The following is a 21265-nucleotide window of genomic DNA, read 5'->3' as shown; positions in this document are numbered from 1 at the left end:
CTTGTGGTATGGGAGTGTATCAGCTATAGTAAGTGCGGGGCTTGTGGTATGGGGGTTTATCAGCTATAGTTAGTACAGGGCTTGTGGTATGGGGGTGTATCAGCTATAGTGAGTGCGGGGCTTGTGGTATGGGAGTGTATCAGCTATAGTTAGTACAGGGCTTGTGGTATGGGGGTTTATCAGCTATAGTTAGTACATGGCTTGTGGTATGGGGGTGTATCAGCTATAGTGAGTGCGGGGCTTGTGGTATGGGAGTGTATCAGCTATAGTGAATGCAGGGCTTGTGGTATGGGTGTGTATCAGCTATAGTGAGTGCGGGGCTTGTGGTATGGGGGTTTATCAGCTATAGTTAGTGCATGGCTTGTGGTATGGGGGTGTATCAGCTATAGTGAGTGCGGGGTTTGTGGTATGGGGGTTTATCAGCTATAGTGAGTGCAGGGTGGTGGTATGGGGGTGTATCAGCTATAGTGTGTGCAGGGCTTGTGATATGGGTTTTTTTCAGCTATAGTGAGTGCGGGGCTTGTGGTATGGGAGTGTATCAGCTATAGTGAGTGCGGGGCTTGTGGTATGGGGGTTTATCAGCTATAGTTAGTGCAGGGCTTGTGGTATGGGGGTGTATCAGCTATAGTTAGTGCAGGGCTTGTGGTATGGGGGTGTATCAGCTATAGTGAGTGCAGGGCTTGTGGTATGGGAGTGTATCAGCTATAGTGAGTGCAGGGCTTGTGGTAAGGGAGTGTATCAGCTATAGTGAGTGCAGGGCTTGTGGTATGGGAGTTTATCCGCTATAGTGAGTGCAGGGCTTGTGGTATGGTAGTTTATCCGCTATAGTGAGTGCAGGGCTTGTGGTATGGGAGTGTATCCGCTATAGTGAGTGCAGGGCTTGTGGTATGGGGGTTTATCAGCTATAGTGAGCGCAGGGCTTATGCTATGGGGGTGTATCAGCTATGGGATGAGAAACAATAGAAACAATATGCAATATAAGAAACAATATGCAAAAAAGCCCCAATAACAGTGAAAGAGTGTAAAGCTGTGTAACAATTAAAGGACTGTGAGTGCTCCAGTGAGCGGATAAGTGTCGCCGTGGCAAAAGAGAGGAGCGTGATACAAAGTGCAACGGGGAATGAAGGTCCTACCACACACCAGAGAGGAGAGGAGAGCGTGTGCAGCCCCTGCCAGGAGCCATCGGGTTTCCCCACCAAGCGTCTTCCTCCGGGCGCCCATGCTGCTGGCCACAACTACGGTTTTCAGTGGGAGGAGTCGAGAGAGGGTTTCCTGACAATCCACGAGTTGGTTACCACTTATATCTTGTAAGTGCATTTTATTTTTCTTAAAGTGATCTAATAAACGTTAACGCACCATAGAGTGCTCCCGTTTTAACTTTCCAGGCACACACACACCTGCTAAATCCAGCCTCCTGGTTGTGGAGAGAGCAAAATCATTATTTGGTCTGTGTTTCTGGTGTGTTATCTCAGTTGCCAGCCTATCCATAGATAAGCTTTCTGTAAAACCAACCCTTTCTTAAGGGGCCCATACACTGGTCGATTTCAGCCATCGATATCTATCGATTGATCGATTTGTGCACGATTTTCTATCTGGCAGGATGGAAAATCTAGGTCGATCTGCTGCTGGCAGCAGATCAATGGCCCCTAGAGTTGTATTGGTTCTAATGGTCCAATAATGCATTTAGATCGATTTGCAATAGATTTCATTCTAAAATCTATTGAAAATCTGTTCCTAGTGTGTGGCACACATCAAATAGATTCCTGTCAGATTCAACTTGACAAGCATCTGACAGAAATCTATCTGATGGTCGAATCTGCTGCAAATCTATAAGTGTATGGCAACCTTTAGGCTCATACTCACGTCCAACTTAATGCACAACATGACCAACCACACAAGAAGTTATCGGTAGGATGGAGGCACCCAATGTGTGTTCTATTTTAGTGTTAAATAAAAATAATAAAAAAGAGAGGTAATCGCTTACATCTCCAGAAGATATAGACACCAGTTCAACTGGAAAAACCTTTCAGCGCATTTATAGGGCAAAATATTCACTCAAAGTCAGTTGTTCCTGATTAACTTCATTTCAATATTACTTTTCTTACTTTAATTCTATTATATTTTTGTTCTTTGGGAGCCTAAAAATGTAACATAGATAAGATGAAAACAGGGGCAAAAGCATTGTGAATCATGCCCAATGTATGTTCTATTTTAGTGTTTTAAAATATAAATAATAATAAAAAAAGAGAGGTAATCGCTTACCTCTCCAGAAGATATAGACACCAGTTCAAGTGGAAAAAAAAGGTTTTATTCAAAAAACAATCTGACAATGTGTTTCACGGGTCATGGCCCACTTCCTCAGGTCAATACAAAATGCCTTGATAGCATAGGGGATAGAGTGTAGGCGCCTCTAATCTACACTCTATCCCCTATGCCAGGGGTCCCCAACCACCGGGCCGCGGCCCACTGCCGCGGCGGGTCTGTCATCTTGCCCCTCCCCCCCCGTGGCCGCTGGCTGCTTCTGCTACTTTATGAGCGGGCGGCCGCTTCCGGATTCCACAGTCGCCGCTCTCCTTCATGCAGTACTATCTCCTCCTATAACAGCAGCGCGTCTTGCGTCTGCTGTAAGGAGGGAAGGAGGCGGGGCAGCGGTTCCCATGGTAGCGGCGATGCATATCGCCGCTACAGGAAGCCGCTGCCCCACTGTAACGATTGTGGAATCGTATTCACGGTCAGCGCACCAGACGTGCGCTGACGCGGCGGATTTCCTCCACAAGCGTATATTTGAGGACACCCAGGCTAGGTGCTATGCACCCGCAGAGGGCAATTCCCTTTGGCAGATGGCGCTGTGGAGTGCAGGCGAACACAGTCGCTGCACAGCCACAGATGCCAGACGGGAATTGTACAGATCCAGGACAAGGTACGATCATGCAGGGCTGGATAGCCCACAAGAAACAGAGCAAAGGGACAGAACCAATGTGTGTCCACCAAACTAGTCGCCACCCAGCGACGGTGAACACACAACGGCGGAAACGAAGTGGGAATGCAATCGCAAGAATGGCGATTGCTGACAGAGACACAAGACTGAGCAAAACAGGGCACGAGGGTAGCAAAGGCACAGCAAATAATACAATAAGGAGATACGGAAAACAACAAACGCTAGCTAACCGCGAACACCGCACTCATTCGCAACAGTGCACGCGGTTATGCGCGGTCTCCACGTGATAAGCACAATAGAGACAAGCACGCCTAACTAACCATTAACAGACAAACATGAAACAGAGGACGCGAGCGCTTGCTTAACGGTTACCTCACCGAGCCTCCAGCAAGCGTAGCAGACAAGACAGACACACGAAAACAGGGACAAGCGAGAGATAGGATCCACAGCACTAGCGAAAAGCGAGTTTGATCCAGGTACAGAGTAGCAGAACAGAAGGATCCCCAGCGCTAGCGAAAAGTGGCTAGCGCGATCCCAGGAGACAGAACAGAAGGATCCCCAGCGCTAGCGAAAAGTAGCTAGCGCGATCCCAGGAGACAGAACAGATGAGGTAGGCAGAAACAACCGCTGTTTCAACCTACACTCCAGACTCAATCAGAAGGATCCACAGCCGCTAACGCTAGGGCTTGTGCGATCCAAACACAAGACAGACGGAACAGGCAAAACAGATAATGCAATCCTAACTGCAGGTTTAATGCAATCCTAACTGCACTAGGGAACCTGCCTAGTGCATTCCCATGAATTACACTAAGATAACTTTAACAAACGGGAATGGCTGACACTCCAGGAGTGTCCATCAGGAACAGACCATGGAAGGGAAATGACCAGCAAAGCCTTCTGGGAAACATAAAGCTCTTATAGTGCCAGTCATCAAAGAAGGCAGGTAGGGGATTTGCATAACGAATGTATGCAAATTCCCCAGCAAGAGAACAGACCAGAACTTGCAATGGAAAGACAGGTCTCTGTTCCAGAGTCCTGCAGCATGCAAACCTAAACAATGGTCAAAAGGCTGCCTGCCTGCGCAGGAAGCTGAGCAGATTCTCACAGTACCCCCCCCCCCCCCCTCTAGGGATGGATTCCAGACATCCCTCAAAACTGGTATCATCACAAAACTCTAACTGAAGACTCATGAAGGTCGGGGCAGCCCGACAAGGCCCAATTCCAGAGTCAGTCCATCCGAAACCGATCTCATCGGAAGCAGAAGCCACCGAAACATGCCCATCAGCACTACAAGTCTCAGCGTAACACCCATCAGGACTGTGGACACCAGAGAAGAAGCCATCGACACCCTCCAGACAATACCCACCACCTTCCAAGGAGCGTCCAAGAATACCAAACCTGCCGCAATACCTGTTCGAAGTGTCCCTTACAACACAAAAGCCACCGTTGATCTTATCCAGTGTACCAAGCAAAATTTCTCCCGGAATCTCCCAGAACCTTTTGAAGCTTCACAGACATCCCAAGAGGGCAGAACAATCACCAGACTCACATGGAGAATTACCAAGAACCCCCATGGAACCAATGACAATTCCGGATTCAGAATTACGAGGACACCCATCAAGATCAGGACTTTCAGGGACCACTTCTGGGCATGCAAGCAGGCAGGCTATATCGGAACATGTCTCCACTGAGGAAGCTTCTGAGTACGCTGGTAACCGAGGCACACTTGGGCTTTCTGGGTCACAGAGCACATCGGGGTACACTAGTACGGGAGCAACCTCAGGATATGTCGGGGAACTGCCAACCTCAGAGTCCGACACGACAAGACCAAAACCAGTATCGGGCAGAAAATCATCACGAGTAAAGGTCACAGGTACTGGTCTTTCAAAAGAAGACTCGGACTCAAATTCAGAATTTTCTGTAACTGTAATATCATCATTGACTACACATGAATGAAGCTCCACAAGAGCTGCAAAAGTAGTCAGCAGGGCAGCAATGCCTACTGAAGTGGGCAACACCTCAGAAGGACCTGGGGGGCAGGAGACATCTCCTACAAGTTCTGCACCCTTTGGGAGGAACTCGGAGATCTCCAGGACATCAGACAAGACCTCAGGAACACCATTTCCCAAGTTTTCTAAGAAGGATTCTGAACTATCCATGTTACAGGGCAAAACTTGAACTTTATTTTGTGTGCAGGGCAGATGTCCCAGGGAAGGTTGCACCATAAACTGAGACTGAATTTTATCATCAGGACAGGGATACACAGGAATATCTAGTAAAACTAGCTCTGACTTTCTGAGTTTTGCCTCACTACAGGCAGATTCCTCCATAGCAGTCAAACCAGACTGCAATTCCAAAATAGCAGAGAAACAGGTAACAATGGTTGCAATACCTAGACAAGCCTCTAGGGTCACTGCAGGAGATTTTAAACAAGGTAATATTGACTCATCCAGAGTACTGGGTGGAGAGTCAATACTTTCTTCAGAATCAGACTCGCAAATGTCAATGCAAGTGGACATCATGCCTTCATTCATGGTACAGGGCAGGTTCAGAGAAAGCTTCTCTGGACAAGGCAAAGAAGCTTCAGCATCAAATTCGCAAAACCGAAGCGCTGTCTCACTCTTAGATTCGGCTAACAATGTCGAATCCGAGGAGTCAGAACGCAAAATTTGCGGATCCAAGATCGGTTTAGGTTGCGAAACTGACGCTTCCATATCGCAAACCTCCGCTATCTGCGGAGCAGACTGCAAGGCATCTAGGACAGAAACACTGGAGCAACTGCCATCAGGCAACAGGCCTGCACTGGTGCGAACAGAATAAGACATAGATTAATTTGCAAAAGAAGCGGCGACAACAACAGGAGAAACTTTCTTAAACACATCAATAATTTTCTTAAAGTTGCATAACTTAGGAATTTTCCCCATGGCAGGCTCACAAACGGACGATCTTAGAGAACCTGAGGGAAAAAATCTGTCTTCCTTAGACACAGGACCACACAGACCTTTTGCAGCCATACGTGCAGTGGCGACATCAGACCGCACTGGTTCAACTTCCACACAAGCAACTGCTCTGAACGACTTGCACTCAGACTTCAAACACTCAGTTGCTTTGGGAAAGGGAATGCATTCAAAACTCACTTTCTTTAAATCCAGAGGATTGGAACAATCGTCCGCTGACAATGTGTTTTTAGAAGATTGAAGCGCATGTAGTTCATCCAAAATCATTCTCCACACGTCAAACAGCGGAGTCACAAAGTCAGAGATACATTCACCAGTCTTGATTAAAGTGCACGCAGACTCAATGCACGCATACAAAACTGCTTCGTTTTTAGAAAGGTAATGATTGCAAAACGATCTCCAATCACATTCCAATTCATAGTCCAGGAGCTCAAACTCCCATTTCTCAAACGGGGGCTCCCATGCACACTTAAAGAGACTCCGTAACAAAAATTGCATCCTGTTTTTTATCATCCTACATGTTCCAAAAGCTATTCTAATGTGTTCTGGCTAACTGCAGCACTTTCTACTATGACAGTCTCTGTAATAAATCAATGTATCTTTCCCCTGTCAGACTTGTCGGCCTGTGTCTGGAAGGCTGCCAAGTTCTTCAGTGTTGTGGTTCTGCTATGAACTCACCCTTTCTGGCCCCTCTATGCACACTGCCTGTGTGTTATTTAGATAAGAGAGAAGAAAGAAGCTGCTCTAATCAGCTGGATAAATCGTCCTCTGAGCTGGCTGGGCTTTCACATACTGAGGAATTACAAACAAGGGCAAAGCTGTTTGCAAGAAGAAAAGAGCAGCCTGAAACTTCAGTGCATGGGGGAAAGAAACACACAAATGATCTCTTGAGATTCAAAAGGAATGCTGTATACAGCCTGCTTATGTATGGATGTATTTTCTATGTGTGGACATACTGTACATCAACCTACTTCCTGTTTTGGTGGCCATTTTGTTTGTTTACAAACAAACTTTTTAAAACTGTTTTTAACCACTTTTAATGCGGCGAGGAGCGGCGAAATTGTGACAGAGGGTAATAGGAGATGTCCCCTAACGCACTGATATGTTTACTTTTGAGCGATTTTAACAATACAGATTCTCTTTAACAAAGGATGAACAATCATAGTGCGCACAGTCTACAGATGGAACTGGAGCAGGAACAGAATGGGAATCTTTTACCTCTTTATTGGGATCAATTAATTGGTGTGTGTGTAGTAATTCATCCAAAATGATCTGCCACACATACATCACCAGATCCACAACACACTCGTCACATTCATCAGAATCAATCAAAAGGCACACAGAGTCAAGACAATCGTTCAGGACATCCGCGCTTTTTGCGATGTAAAAATCGCAAAAGGCCTTCCAATCCAAATCAAATTCCTCCACCAAGGCCCCAATTTCCCATGAGGCAAATGGCGGTTCAAATAGCCCGGTATCGAGATAATCCCCATATGGGTGGGGATCAGGGACGAGCACCGATTTTTTTAACTGCTTTTATATAGTGTGCGATCCTACCTATAATAGGATCCACATACGCTTTTGTCTCAGGCAATGACATCTGAATCAAATCAAAGGTTCCCTCTGCCCTGGGAATTTTGGTTTGGCTGGTCATTCTGTAATGATTGTGGAATCGTATTCACGGTCAGCGCACCAGACGTGCGCTGACGCGGCGGATTTCCTCCACAAGCGTATATTTGAGGACACCCAGGCTAGGTGCTATGCACCCGCAGAGGGCAATTCCCTCTGGCAGATGGCGCTGTGGAGTGCAGGCGAACACAGTCGCTGCACAGCCACAGATGCCAGACGGGAATTGTACAGATCCAGGACAAGGTACGATCAGGCAGGGCTGGATAGCCCACAAGAAACAGAGCAAAGGGACAGAACCAATGTGTGTCCACCAAACTAGTCGTCACCCAGCGACGGTGAACACACAACGGCGGAAACGAAGTGGGAATGCAATCGCAAGAATGGCGATTGCTGACAGAGACACAAGACTGAGCAAAACAGGGCACGAGGGTAGCAAAGGCACAGCAAATAATACAATAAGGAGATACGGAAAACAACAAACGCTAGCTAACCGCGAACACCGCACTCATTCGCAACAGTGCACGCGGTTATGCGCGGTCCCCACGTGATAAGCACAATAGAGACAAGCACGCCTAACTAACCATTAACAGACAAACATGAAACAGAGGACGCAAGCGCTTGCTTAACGGTTATCTCACCGAGCCTCCAGCAAGCGTAGCAGACAAGACAGACACACGAAAACAGGGACAAGCGAGAGATAGGATCCACAGCACTAGCGAGAAGCGAGTTTGATCCAGGTACAGAGTAGCAGAACAGAAGGATCCCCAGCGCTAGCGAAAAGTGGCTAGCGCGATCCCAGGAGACAGAACAGAAGGGTCCACAGCGCTAGCAAAAAGTAGCTAGCGCGATCCCAGGAGACAAAACAGAAGGATCCCCAGCGCTAGCGAAAAGTAGCTAGCGCGATCCCAGGAGACAGAACAGATGAGGTAGGCAGAAACAACCGCTGTTTCAACCTACACTCCAGACTCAATCAGAAGGATCCACAGCCGCTAACGCTAGGGCTTGTGCGATCCAAACACAAGACAGACGGAACAGGCAAAACAGATAATGCAATGCTAACTGCAGGTTTAATGCAATCCTAACTGCACTAGGGAACCTGCCTAGTGCATTCCCACAAATTACACTAAGATAACTTTAACAAACGGGAATGGCTGACACTCCAGGAGTGTCCATCAGGAACAGACCATGGAAGGGAAATGACCAGCAAAGCCTTCTGGGAAACATAAAGCTCTTATAGTGCCAGTCATCAAAGAAGGCAGGTAGGGGATTTGCATAACGAATGTATGCAAATTCCCCAGCAAGAGAACAGACCAGAACTTGCAATGGAAAGACAGGTCTCTGTTCCAGAGTCCTGCAGCATGCAAACCTAAACAATGGTCAAAAGGCTGCCTGCCTGCGCAGGCAGCTGAGCGGATTCTCACACCCACCTCCTTCCTTCCTTACAGCAGACGCAGACGCAAGATGCGCTACTGTTATAGGTGGAGATCGTACTGCATGAAGGAGAGCGGCGCCTGGGGAATCCGGAAGCGGCCGCCCGCTCATAAGGTAACAGAAGCGGCGGCCGCGGGGGCACCACCTACGCATACTGGGCACTATACTAGCTATAGCTGGGCACTATACTAGCCATGCAGAGCACTATACTAGCCATGCTGGGCACTATACTAGCCATGCTGAGGCACTATGCTAGCCATGCTGAGGCACTATACTAGCCATGCTGGGCACTATACTAGCCATGCTGGGCACTATACTAGCCATGCTGGGGCCCTATACTAGCCATGCTGGGGCCCTATACTAGCCATGCTGGGGCACTATACTAGCCATGCTGGGGCACTATACTAGCCATGCTGGGCACTATACTAGCCATGCTGGGCACTTTACTAGCCATACTGGGGCACTATACTAGCTTTACTGGGGTAACTATACTAGCCATGCTGGGCACTATACTAGCCATGCTGGGGCACTATACTAGCCATGCTGGGGCACTATACTAGCCATGCTGCGGCACTATACTAGCCATGCTGGGCACTATACTAGCCATGCTGGGCACTTTACTAGCCATACTGGGGCACTATACTAGCTTTACTGGGGTAACTATACTAGCCTAGCCATGCTGGGCACTTTACTAGCCATACTGGGGCACTATACTGGCACTTTACTAGCCATACTGGGGCACTATACTGGGCACTTTACTAGCTATACTGGGGCACTACCTACCCATACTGGACACTATATTAGCTATAATGGGTGCTATACTAGGGCACTACCTTCCCATACTGGGACTATACTAGCTATACTGGTCACAATACTAGCTATACTGGGGCACTATACTAGCTACACTGGGGTAACTATACTAGCCATACTGGGGCAACTAAACTCCCTATACTGGGGCAACTATGCTAGCTATGCCGCCGCACCCCAGCCCCTCCCCCCGTAGCCCGCTGTGCACGGCACTGTCCACTAGGCTGCCGCCCCCCCGGGCCCCAGAGAAAAATTTGGTCAGTAAGTGGTCCCCGGGACGGAAAAGGTTGGGGACCCCTGCCCTATGCTATCAAGGCACTTTGTACTATGGTAACACAAGCACTACTAGAGTACCATGGGTCACTGTGCATACATGGTAATATTACTGCTGATTGATGAATCAACCCCTAAGATTGATCTACAGATATCCGGTATTATTTAGGTATTGGTTGATGTACAGATGCAGTGGGATGCAAAACGTTGGGCAACCTTCTTAATCGTCATGATTTTCCTCTATAAATCGTTGGTTGTTACGATAAAAAATTTCAGTTCAATATATCTTATAAGAGACACACACAGTGATATTTGATAAGTGAAATGAACTTAACCTTCTTGGCGGTAACCCCGAACGTAGTTCGGGGTAAGCCGCCGGAGGGTGCCGCTCAGGCCCTGCTGGGCCGATTTGTTTAATTTTTTTTTTGCTGGACGCAGCTAGCACTTTGCTAGCTGCGCCAGCACCCTGATCGCCGCGCGCCCGATCGCCGCTATACGGTGCGGCGCGCGGCCCCCCCCCCCAGACCCCGTGCGCTGCCTGGCCAATCAGTGCCAGGCAGCGCCGAGGGGTGGCCCGGGACTCCCAATGACGACCCGACGTCAGTGACGTCGGTGACGTCATTCCGCCCCGTCGCCATGGCGATGGGGGAAGCCCTCCAGGAAATCCCGTTTTTTGAATGGGATTTCCTGATCGGAGATCGCCGAAGGCGATCGAAGAGGGCGGGGGGATGCCTCTGGGCTCGCTACATGATATAGAAAAAAAAAAATTAAAAAAAAACTGCCGCGCTGCCTCCTGGCGTATTTTTTTATACCGCCAGGAGGGTTAATTGGATTTACAGAAAGTGTGTAATAATTGTTTAAATAAAATTAGGTAGGTGCGTAAATTTGGGCACTGTTATCATTTTATTGATTCCAAAACCTTTAGAACTCATTATTGGAACTCAAATTAGCTTGGTAAGCTCAGTGACCCCTGACCTACATACACATGTGAATCCAATTATGAGAAAGAGTATTTAAGGGGGTCAATTGTAAGTTTCCCTCCTCTTTTAATTTTCTCTGAAGAGTAGCAACATGGGGTCTCAAAACAACTCTCAAATGACCTGAAGACAAAGATTGTTTGCCATCATGGTTTAGGAGAAGAATACAGAAAGCTGTCTCAGAGATTTAAGCTGTCTGTTTCCTCAGTTAGGAACATATTGAGGAAATGGAAGACCACAGACTCAGTTCAAGTTAAGGCTCGAGGTGGCAGACCAAGAAAAATCTTGGATAGACAGAAGCAACGAATGGTGACAACAGTCAGAGTCAACCCACAGATCAGCACCAAACACCTATAACATCATCTTGCTGCAGATGGAGTCACTGTGCATTGTTCAACCATATGGGTTAACTGTACATGCGCACTTTGATGTGTGTATGTATGTTATAAATTGATAATTGTCCCTTTGGGTCCTAGTTCGAACCCATGAGTCCTTATTAGGGGTTTCTGATGGCTCTGTATTGTCACGTTATATTTTGGAGAATGTGGGAGTTCAAACTGCAGTGGGAACTTTTATGTTTTACTTCTGGTCCTTGCTAGATTTCCTCCACTATGCACTGGGTTACTGATTACCTGCCTTACTATCTTAGTGCATGCATAGTAACTAACAGACTTCCCTTTCCTTTCTACTAAGGGTACTAAGGTAGTTTCGGATCTATTAGGATCATTAGGATCCCTTGAGGTCATTTCCCAGGCTAAGCTGATTGGCTATCATGTAGGATGTATGCTGTATAAAGGATTGTGCTTGTCAATTGTAAATGTAAGACTTGAGAAAGCGGAGGATGTTCCTCCGGGAAACGCGTTGTCATTTTAATAAACCTTTATTTTATAGTCCCATATGTATTTTGTGCCATATTGTAACACTGTGGCCAGTCTATTTCCCTGCCTCTATTTTCACCATTCACGGATAATTGGACGCTGCTCACCACGCCTTCCAGCGTGTGTTTGAACAGACGTCCTCGCTACCATCGCAAGGAGGTCTGGAGCTGGTGACGTCGCCTCCGCCCTGTCTCTGCCTTGCTGTCACGGAGAGCCCGGTCCCCGGCTGCCTAAGAGGGACGCATGCGAATCGCGGCTGAGTACGCTGTACCGGCCACACTAATACTAGGTGAGACCTTTCCTAGTGTTAATTGACCTATCATTGCTGGAAATCTCAGAGCGCTCCTCTCTTTTTTACATATTACTTGTTCAACCATTCGGCGCACTTTACACAAGGAGATGCTGTATGTGAGAGTGATGCAGAGGAAGCCCTTTCTCCGCCCACAGCACAAACAGAGCCGCTTGAGGTATGCTAAAGCACATTTGGACAAGCCAGCTTCATTTTGGAATAAGGTGCTGTGGACTGATGAAACTAAAATTGAGTTATTTGGGCATAACAAGGGGCGTTATGCATGAAGGAAAAACAACACAGTATTTCAAGAAAAACACCTGCTACCTACAGTAAAATGTGGTGGTTCCTTCGTGCTGTATGGCTAGTGTAGGGACCAGGGCTGTGGAGTCGGAGCAATTTTGGGTGCCTGGAGTCGGAGTCAGGAAAAAATGCACTGACTCCGACTCCTAATGAATTTGTAACTGTAATTAAAATAGAAAATATGATAAAATGTTCTATTACTCAGATAATAGTCATTAAAAATAATGTATATATACAGTAATAGCTGTGTTCAGTCCACAAAAATGAAATAAACCAATCAAAATTAGTTACTTGTGCTGCTTCAATAAAGCAGCCCCCGTATTTTTAAAGTCAGATATACACATCTGATTGTGACTGTATATATGATGTGTACACAGGAATCTCTTATATGTACGAAATAACATCTATGCTGTAAGTATAAAGCCTGATGTGTAGCTGTGTCACTAATAGAGATGGTCAATGAGATGGAAATAATTCTGCATTGATGCTGGTTTATGCAAATGTTCTTTGCTCATGAAATCAAATAATTTGATAAGTTGTTAAAATTTGGTTTGGTGACTACAAATTAAAGGGTGCCTGAGAAGGATGAAAAGAAAAGTGTTATACATACCTGGGGCTTCTTCCAACCCCCTTCAGGCTAATCAGTCCCTCGCTGTCCTCCTCCACCACCTGGATCTTCTGCTATGAGTCCTGGTAATTCAGCCAGTCAGAGCAGTCTGGCTACGTGCCGCTTCCACAGCCAGGAGCAATAGTGCTGCGCAGGTGTAGTACGCTCCCGGCGGCGGAGTGTGTGCATGCGCACTACACCAGACTGGCTCAAGTACCTGGACTCATAGCAGAAGATCCAGGTGGCGGAGGAGGACAGCGAGGGACTGATTAGCCTAAAGGGGGCTGGAGGAAGCCCCAGGTATGTATGAAACTTTAATTTCATCTGTCTCAGGTTTACTTTGTAACACAGTAGTACTATACTCTACATATGCACTCCCCACAGAGCTACAGGGAATCCACTGAGAATGTTGTGCACATTGAACACAGAAGTGTTGTCTATCACCCATAAACCTTGTTCAGATTGTGAGTGAAGAATGTGTAATAGAGGAAGAATCTCCTCATTCCCCTGCAGAGTACCTGCACATCATTCTTACATGTACCCACAGTTACATTGCCTAGGGCCTGATAGATGTTCTTTGTTCTGTACCTTTTACAAGTACTCTTACCAAGGACTAGTTTTAGTCTAAAGGGAATAAATATAGTAGTCTACATATCCTTCTCACTTCAGTTGTCTTTTAAAATTCCTAAGCGTTGGCAGTTAAGAGATGAATTTCACGTTACATACTGTTAATCAACAAAATTGTAATATGCAAATTAGAGGATTTGGAGTCGGTGGAATCCTAAACTGAGGAGTCGGAGTCGGTGGATTTTTGGTCCGACTCCACAGCCCTGGTAGGGACGCGGAATCTTGTCAAACTTGAGGGACACATTGATTCCACTCAGTATCAGCAGATTCTGGAGACTAATATTCAGGAATCAGTGACAGAGCTGAAGCTGAACCAGGGCTGGATCTTTCAACAAAACAACGACCCTACTGTAAACACTGCTCAAAATCCACTAAGGCATTCATGCAGAGGAACAAGTACAACGTTCTGGAATGGCAATCTCCGTCCCCAGACCTGAACATAATTGAAAATCTGGGGTGTGAGTTAAAGAGAGCTGTCCATGCTCGGAAGCTATCAAACCTGAATGAACTAGAGATGTTTTGTAAAGAGGAATGGTCCAAAATACCTTCAACCAGAATCCAGACTCTCATTGGAAACTACAAGTAGTGTTTAGAGGCTGTAATTTATGCAAAAGGAGGATCTACTAAATATTGATTTCATTTATTTTTTGTGGTACCCAAATTTATGCACCTGCCTAATTTTGTTTAAACAATTATTGCACACTTTCTTTAAATCCAATAAAGTTCATTTCACTTCTCAAATATCACTGTGTGTGTCTCCTATATGATATATTTAACTGACATTTTTCATCGTAACAACCAACGATTTATACAGGAAATATGATGATTAACCAGGTTGCCCAAACTTTTGCATCCCACTGTATCAGGTATCAATTGACATACAGATATCAACCAGGTGTCAATTGGCATACAAATATGAGGTATGAATCAAGTATCATTAACCTCCTTGCCGGTTATCCCGAGCTCAGCTCGGGGTAACCTGCGCAGGAGGATATCTCAGGCCCCGCTGGGCCGATTTGCATAATTTTTTTTTTGTTACAAGCAGCTAGCACTTTGCTAGCTGCTTGTAACTTCCGATCGCCGCCGCTCGCCGCCGATCCGCCGCAATCCGCCGCGCCGAGTCGCTCCCCCCCGCCCCAGAGCCCTGCGCTGCCTGGCCAATCAGTGCCAGGCAGCGTTGAGGGGCGGATCGGGATTCCCTATGACGTCCCGACGTCCATGACGTCGGTGACGTCATCCCGCCCCGTCGCCATGGCGACCGGGGAAGCCCTGCAGGAAATCCCGTTCTCAACGGGATTCCCTGCATACTCTGATCGCCGAAGGCGATCGGAGTGGGTGGGGGGATGCCGCCGCTTAGCGGCTATCATGTAGCGAGCCCTTGGCTCGCTACATGATTTAAAAAAAAAAAAATTAAAAAAAATGTGCGGCGCTGCCTCCTTGCCGGATTTTTTAGACCGGCAAGGAGGTTAAGGGTAACAATATCACTCAGGTATCAATTGATGTATAGATATCAGGTATAAGTTGGTATACAGGTTATAGGTATTAAAGGACATCCAAGGTGAAAATAAAGTAATGAGATAAACAATTTTATCTATCCTCCTTCCCCTAAAAATTACCAATTTTTTTAGATATCTCACAGTTTTATTTTATATTTAAATCTAGTTTTTACGGTTTCATTGTTTATGCTCAATGACACCTTCATTGAAGTATGCTATGAACTGTTAACCCTTTTTATCTCTTTCCTGCTCTCAGAAGCCGTTTACTGATAGGAAAGTGTTTTTTGACCCTAATTCCTTATCACTGAGAATTATGCTATAGTCCGACCCAGTCCCAACCCGGACAGAAACTGTCACTTGCATACCTGATGTTTAACTCTTTGAGGCAGAGAAAGAAAAAAAGGAGCACAGCATAGTAATTTGTGTGCTTGGCACTGTACATACAAATGTCTATCTCATCATGTCACGTCACCCCGGTTGTCCTCTAATACAATTGGCATACAGATATTAGGCATCAAACAAGTATAAAAGCTGCTTACCGGCTTCTGATCCTTCAGGCGACATTGCTCGTACGTGGAAGTGGACACAGTGAGGTAGAGACTGGTACTTGGTAGTGGGCACACAGTGAGGTACAGACTGGTACTTGGTAGTGGGCACACAGTGAGGTACAGACTGGTACTTGGTAGTGGGCACACAGTGAGGTACAGACTGGTACTTGGTAGTGGGCACACAGTGAGGTACAGACTGGTACATGGTAGTGGACAAACAGTGAGGTACAGACTGGTACGTAGTAGTGGACACACAGTGAGGTACAGACTGGTACTTGGTAGTGGACACACAGTGAGGCACAGACTGGTATGTGGAAGTGGACAAAAGTGAGGTACAGACTGGTATGTGGTAGTGGACGCGCAGTAAGGTACAGACTGGTATGTGGTAGTGGACGCGCAGTAAGGTACAGACTGGTATGTGGTAGTGGACACACAGTGAGGCACAGACTGGTACGTGATAGTAGACACACAGTGAGGCACAGACTGGTACGTGGTAGTGGACACACAGTAAGGCACAGACTGGTACGTAGTAGTGGACGCACAGTGAGACAGAGACTGGTACGTGGTAGTGGACGCGCAGTAAAGCACAGACTGGTACGTCAAAGTGGACACACAGTAAGGTACAGCAATCAAGAAGAGATGGAGCGCGCCATAGTGCATTAATCGTAAAAGGTAATTTATTAGGATATAACAGTTATACTCACAAACACAAATGGTGTAAACGCTTATCAGCGGGCAGCCAACCGCTTCTCTCAACAGAGTCCCGATCGTCTGGGCTCCGTCCGGCTGTGAGGTGGGTGTGGCTGATTCAGCGGGCGTGTGACGTCATGACGCGTTTCGGCGCTCTGCGCCTTCGTCAGATGGCGTCACACGCGTACAGGCATCCACTTATAGTGTTGCGCTGTATGGTTACCATGGTGGCAGGGAAAAACTTTCACATAACTTTATTGAACACGCACATGCGTGCCACCCAGACGGACACAGAAGTTGCATGCGTCCCAGGCGGCATTTAAATGGAAATTATTACGGAGGCGTAATGGGAGAGCTGTGCTATACAGCCTACCAGCTTCCGTATCTGAAAACTAGAAATATGAATTAAAATTGTTTGATACTCTGTTTATGAGCAGATCAATGGCCTTTCGGCTTTTTTGAGGCAATAAAATATGAATATGTGGATGGAAAATTACGGCAAGGAATGCTAAGGCAGTTTACAAACATAATTTAAAAAAACACTAATATGGACATTTTCATGGGAAGGTATATGCAAAACCAATCAGCGCGTCATCCTCCGCATTTAAGACTGCAAACACATACAGGACGAACTTATACCTGTATCTTAAAAAATTATTACTAATGAATCCATAAAAACCATCAATATACATATATCACTATACAAACTGGACAACAAGGTAATTGGGGCACAAAACAACACTCCAACAGCTTTGATGTACACCTTAGATCTTTAGGGAAGTCACTCGTAGCCTATATAGTAAGGGATTTTCCATTACATTCATATCATCATGCAGTTGTGGATAAACTGTTAGAGGCCCCTGATATATTCCTCATAACCTAAAAACTTCTTTCCTTATATATGTGTATCTTTTCTAAAAAGAGGCATTTTTCATTGTTAAAAACCAGCAGACATGTGGGATAAATAATAAAAAATAATTAATAAAAATTATAATGAAAAATAATAAAAAATAAATAAAAAAATTCAATAATACTAAAAAAACATCAAACTAGTGGTTACCCGTATGGGAAGCTGAAAAGTGTAGATCACTGGGCACTGGGACAGGGAGGGAAGGGAGGGAAATGGAGGGGGGGGGGGGAGAGGTTGGGGGGGGGGGGGAAGGGGGATAAGGACGGGGGAACCAGGGATATGCAGGGAAAGGGATGGGGAGGGAAAGGAGGAAGGGAAGAGGGAACTCATCCATGAGTTCCCTCTTCCCTTCCTCCTTTCCCTCCCCATCCCTTTCCCTGCATATCCCTGGTTCCCCCGTCCTTATCCCCCTTCCCCCCCCCCCCACCTCTTCCCCCCCCCCCTCCATTTCCCTCCCTTCCCTCCCTGTCCCAGTGCCCAGTGATCTACACTTTTCAGCTTCCCATACGGGTAACCACTAGTTTGATGTTTTTTTAGTATTATTGAATTTTTATTTATTTTTTATTATTTTTCATTATAATTTTTATTTTTTATTATTTTTTATTATTTATCCCACATGTCTGCTGGTTTTTAACAATGAAAAATGCCTCTTTTTAGAAAAGATACACATATATAAGGAAGGAAGTTTTTAGGTTATGAGGAATATATCAGGGGCCTCTAACAGTTTATCCACAACTGCATGATGATATGAATGTAATGGAAAATCCCTTACTATATAGGCTACGAGTGACTTCCCTAAAGATCTAAGGTGTACATCAAAGCTGTTGGAGTGTTGTTTTGTGCCCCAATTACCTTGTTGTCCAGTTTGTATAGTGATATATGTATATTGATGGTTTTTATGGATTCATTAGTAATAATTTTTTTAAGATACAGGTATAAGTTCGTCCTGTATGTGTTTGCAGTCTTAAATGCGGAGGATGACGCGCTGATTGGTTTTGCATATACCTTCCCACGAAAATGTCCATATTAGTGTTTTTTTAAATTATGTTTGTAAACTGCCTTAGCATTCCTTGCCGTAATTTTCCATCCACATATTCATATTTTATTGCCTCAAAAAAGCCGAAAGGCCATTGATCTGCTCATAAACAGAGTATCAAACAATTTTAATTCATATTTCTAGTTTTCAGATACGGAAGCTGGTAGGCTGTATAGCACAGCTCTCCCATTACTCCTCCGTAATAATTTCCATTTAAATGCCGCCTGGGACGCATGCAACTTCTGTGTCCGTCTGGGTGGCACGCATGTGCGTGTTCAATAAAGTTATGTGAAAGTTTTTCCCTGCCACCATGGTAACCATACAGCGCAACACTATAAGTGGATGCCTGTACGCGTGTGACGCCATCTGACGAAGGCGCAGAGCGCCGAAACGCGTCATGACGTCACACGCCCGCTGAATCAGCCACACCCACCTCACAGCCGGACGGAGCCCAGACGATCGGGACTCGCGCTGCTGGCCACAGCGCGACATCCTCCCCTGTTGAGAGAAGCGGTTGGCTGCCCGCTGATAAGCGTTTACACCATTTGTGTTTGTGAGTATAACTTTTATATCCTAATAAATTACCTCTTACGATTAATGCACTATGGCGCGCTCCATCTCTTCTTGATTGTTTTGCCAAAGTTACCCTGCTACGGAGCGTCGCAGTGCATGACATCCTAAGAGGAGTGCATCTCTAATTGGTCACCTGGGAACAGGAGTGCAAGATTCTTCTCTTTGTGTTTGTGAAAATACACAGTAAGGTACAGACTGGCACGTGGTAGTGGACACAGATAGGGAACCAATGCAGTGTGAAAGTGGACGGGAAGAGAAGCGCGCTCTTCAAGCAGGGTTGAGAAGTTAGGCAGGGCTGCAGTCTGAGCCCAACACTCTTTAACATATACATTAGCCAACTGGCTGTAGCCTTGGAATCCTCCCCAGCACCAGGCCTCCTCCTGCATGACCGTGAGCTGAAGTTCCTGCTGTATGCAGATTACCTTGTGCTGCTCTTCCCAACAGAGAAAGGGCTACAGGATAGCCTGGCCGTATTGGAGAGTTTCTGCACCACATGGGCACTGCCCATCAACCCAAAGAAGACAAAAGTAATGGTGTTCCAAAGGAAGAATCTAAATAAAAACCCCACCTCATTTATTTTAAATGGCTCCCCACTGGTGTCCACCAACAGTTACACCTACCTGGGGCTGGAGATCAACCAATCAGGGAGCTTTAAAACAGCAGCAGAGGCCCTGAAAGAAAAAGCCTGCAGAACATTTTATGCCCTCAAAAGGCAGCTTTACCACCTAAAACCACCAGTGAGAGTGTTGGTAAAGATATTCGACAGCATCATCACCATCCAATCCTGCTCTATAACAGTGAGGTATGGGACCCGGTCACCTACCCTGATCAATCAAGTTGGGATTCCAGCCCAACAGAAATCTTCCATCTAGAGTTCTGCAAGTATCTTCTCCAAGTCCATTGCAGCACTTCGAAGTCAGCCTGCGGGGCAGTGCTAGGCAGATTCCCACTATGGCTGATTATTCAGCAGAGGGAACTCTCACACTGGGCGCATATACAGAGTAGCAACCCCAGCACTTACCACCATAAAGCCTCACTGAGCCAGGGGAGTGAGGCCATACCACACACTCTCAAGCAAAGCATCAGCAGCCAGCCCAGCCAAGACCACCAACACAGGCTGACAAAAACCCAAATAAAAGGGACTAAAGAAAGCTGCAAGGAACGATACATCGAGGAATGCAGAAGTGACATAGAGAACTCCCAGAAACTTGCTGTCTACCAATAACTACAGAGGGAGTACACAATGGCTCCATATCTGGAGAGGCTACACCACCACAAAGACTGACAGACCATGAGCCTGTACCATCTGAGTGCCCACAGCCTGGAGATAGAGACAGGGCGCCACAGACAGACATGCAAGCCCCGGGAGGAGAGACTGTGCAGGCAATGTAACCAGGGGGTCTTGGAGGATGAGCCCCCCTTCCTGCTACACTGCAGCAAATACGCATCTGCGAAGACAGCCCACTTCCAGGGACTCTCTCACCACATCCAGAATTTTACCTCCACAGATGAGGAGAGGAAACTCTACATCCTACTGGGGGAGAAGGAAACAACCGTGCAAATAGCTGCCTGATATGTCACAGCCCCCCACCAACTGAGAGGAACAAGATACCATATGGACTGTACACCACCAATACCACCTTATGGACTGTATATCCCAGCCCCCCTCCCCCCCATATTGTCCCTTGCATCCTCCACACCCTAAGGTCTACATACCCTAACCCTTCCCTTATTCCCACAACCTCCTCCTCCTCATGTTAATGCTTTGTTTTGCTTTGGCAATGCTAAATGTATTTGGTCCTGCCAATAAAGCTTTTTTTGGATTTAGACTGCTACGTGGTAGTGGACACACACAGTGAGGCACAGACTGGTACGTGGTAGTGGACACACAGTGGGGTACAGACTGGTACGTGGTAGTGGACACACAGTGAGGCACAGACTGGTACGTGGTAGTGGACACACAGTGAGGCACAGACTGGTACATGGTAGTGGACATACAGTGAGGCACAGACTAGTACATGGTAGTGGACACACCGTGAGGCACAGACTGGTACATGGTAGTGGACACACAGTGAGGCACAGACTGGTAATTGGTAGCAGACACACAGTGAGAGACAGACTGCTATGTGGTAGCGGACACACAGTGAGGCACAGACTGGTACGTGGTAGCGGACACACAGTGAGGCACAGACTGGTACATGGTAGCGGACACACAGTGAGGCACAGACTGGTACGTGGTAGCGGACACACAGTGAGGCACAGACTGGTACATGGTAGCGGACACACAGTGAGGCAC

The 21265-nt window shown here is 46.6% G+C and overlaps 1 protein-coding gene across 1 annotated transcript in view; it reads left to right on the top strand.

Annotated features, from left to right (window-relative positions):
* Positions 1 to 21265, top strand: part of LOC137536814 (uncharacterized) — an 89376-nt gene that overhangs the window by 24261 nt on the left and 43850 nt on the right. The window contains exon 4 of the mRNA XM_068259011.1: positions 19304 to 19771. Coding sequence (XP_068115112.1) covers positions 19304 to 19771 — 468 coding nt within the window. The remainder of the gene's footprint in view (positions 1 to 19303; positions 19772 to 21265) is intronic.

Source organism: Hyperolius riggenbachi, chromosome 10 (assembly GCF_040937935.1).
Source record: "Hyperolius riggenbachi isolate aHypRig1 chromosome 10, aHypRig1.pri, whole genome shotgun sequence".
NCBI classification, from domain to species: domain Eukaryota; kingdom Metazoa; phylum Chordata; class Amphibia; order Anura; family Hyperoliidae; genus Hyperolius; species Hyperolius riggenbachi.
The sequence above is the reverse complement of the archived record's forward strand: the minus strand, read 5'-3'. Positions and strand labels throughout refer to the sequence as shown.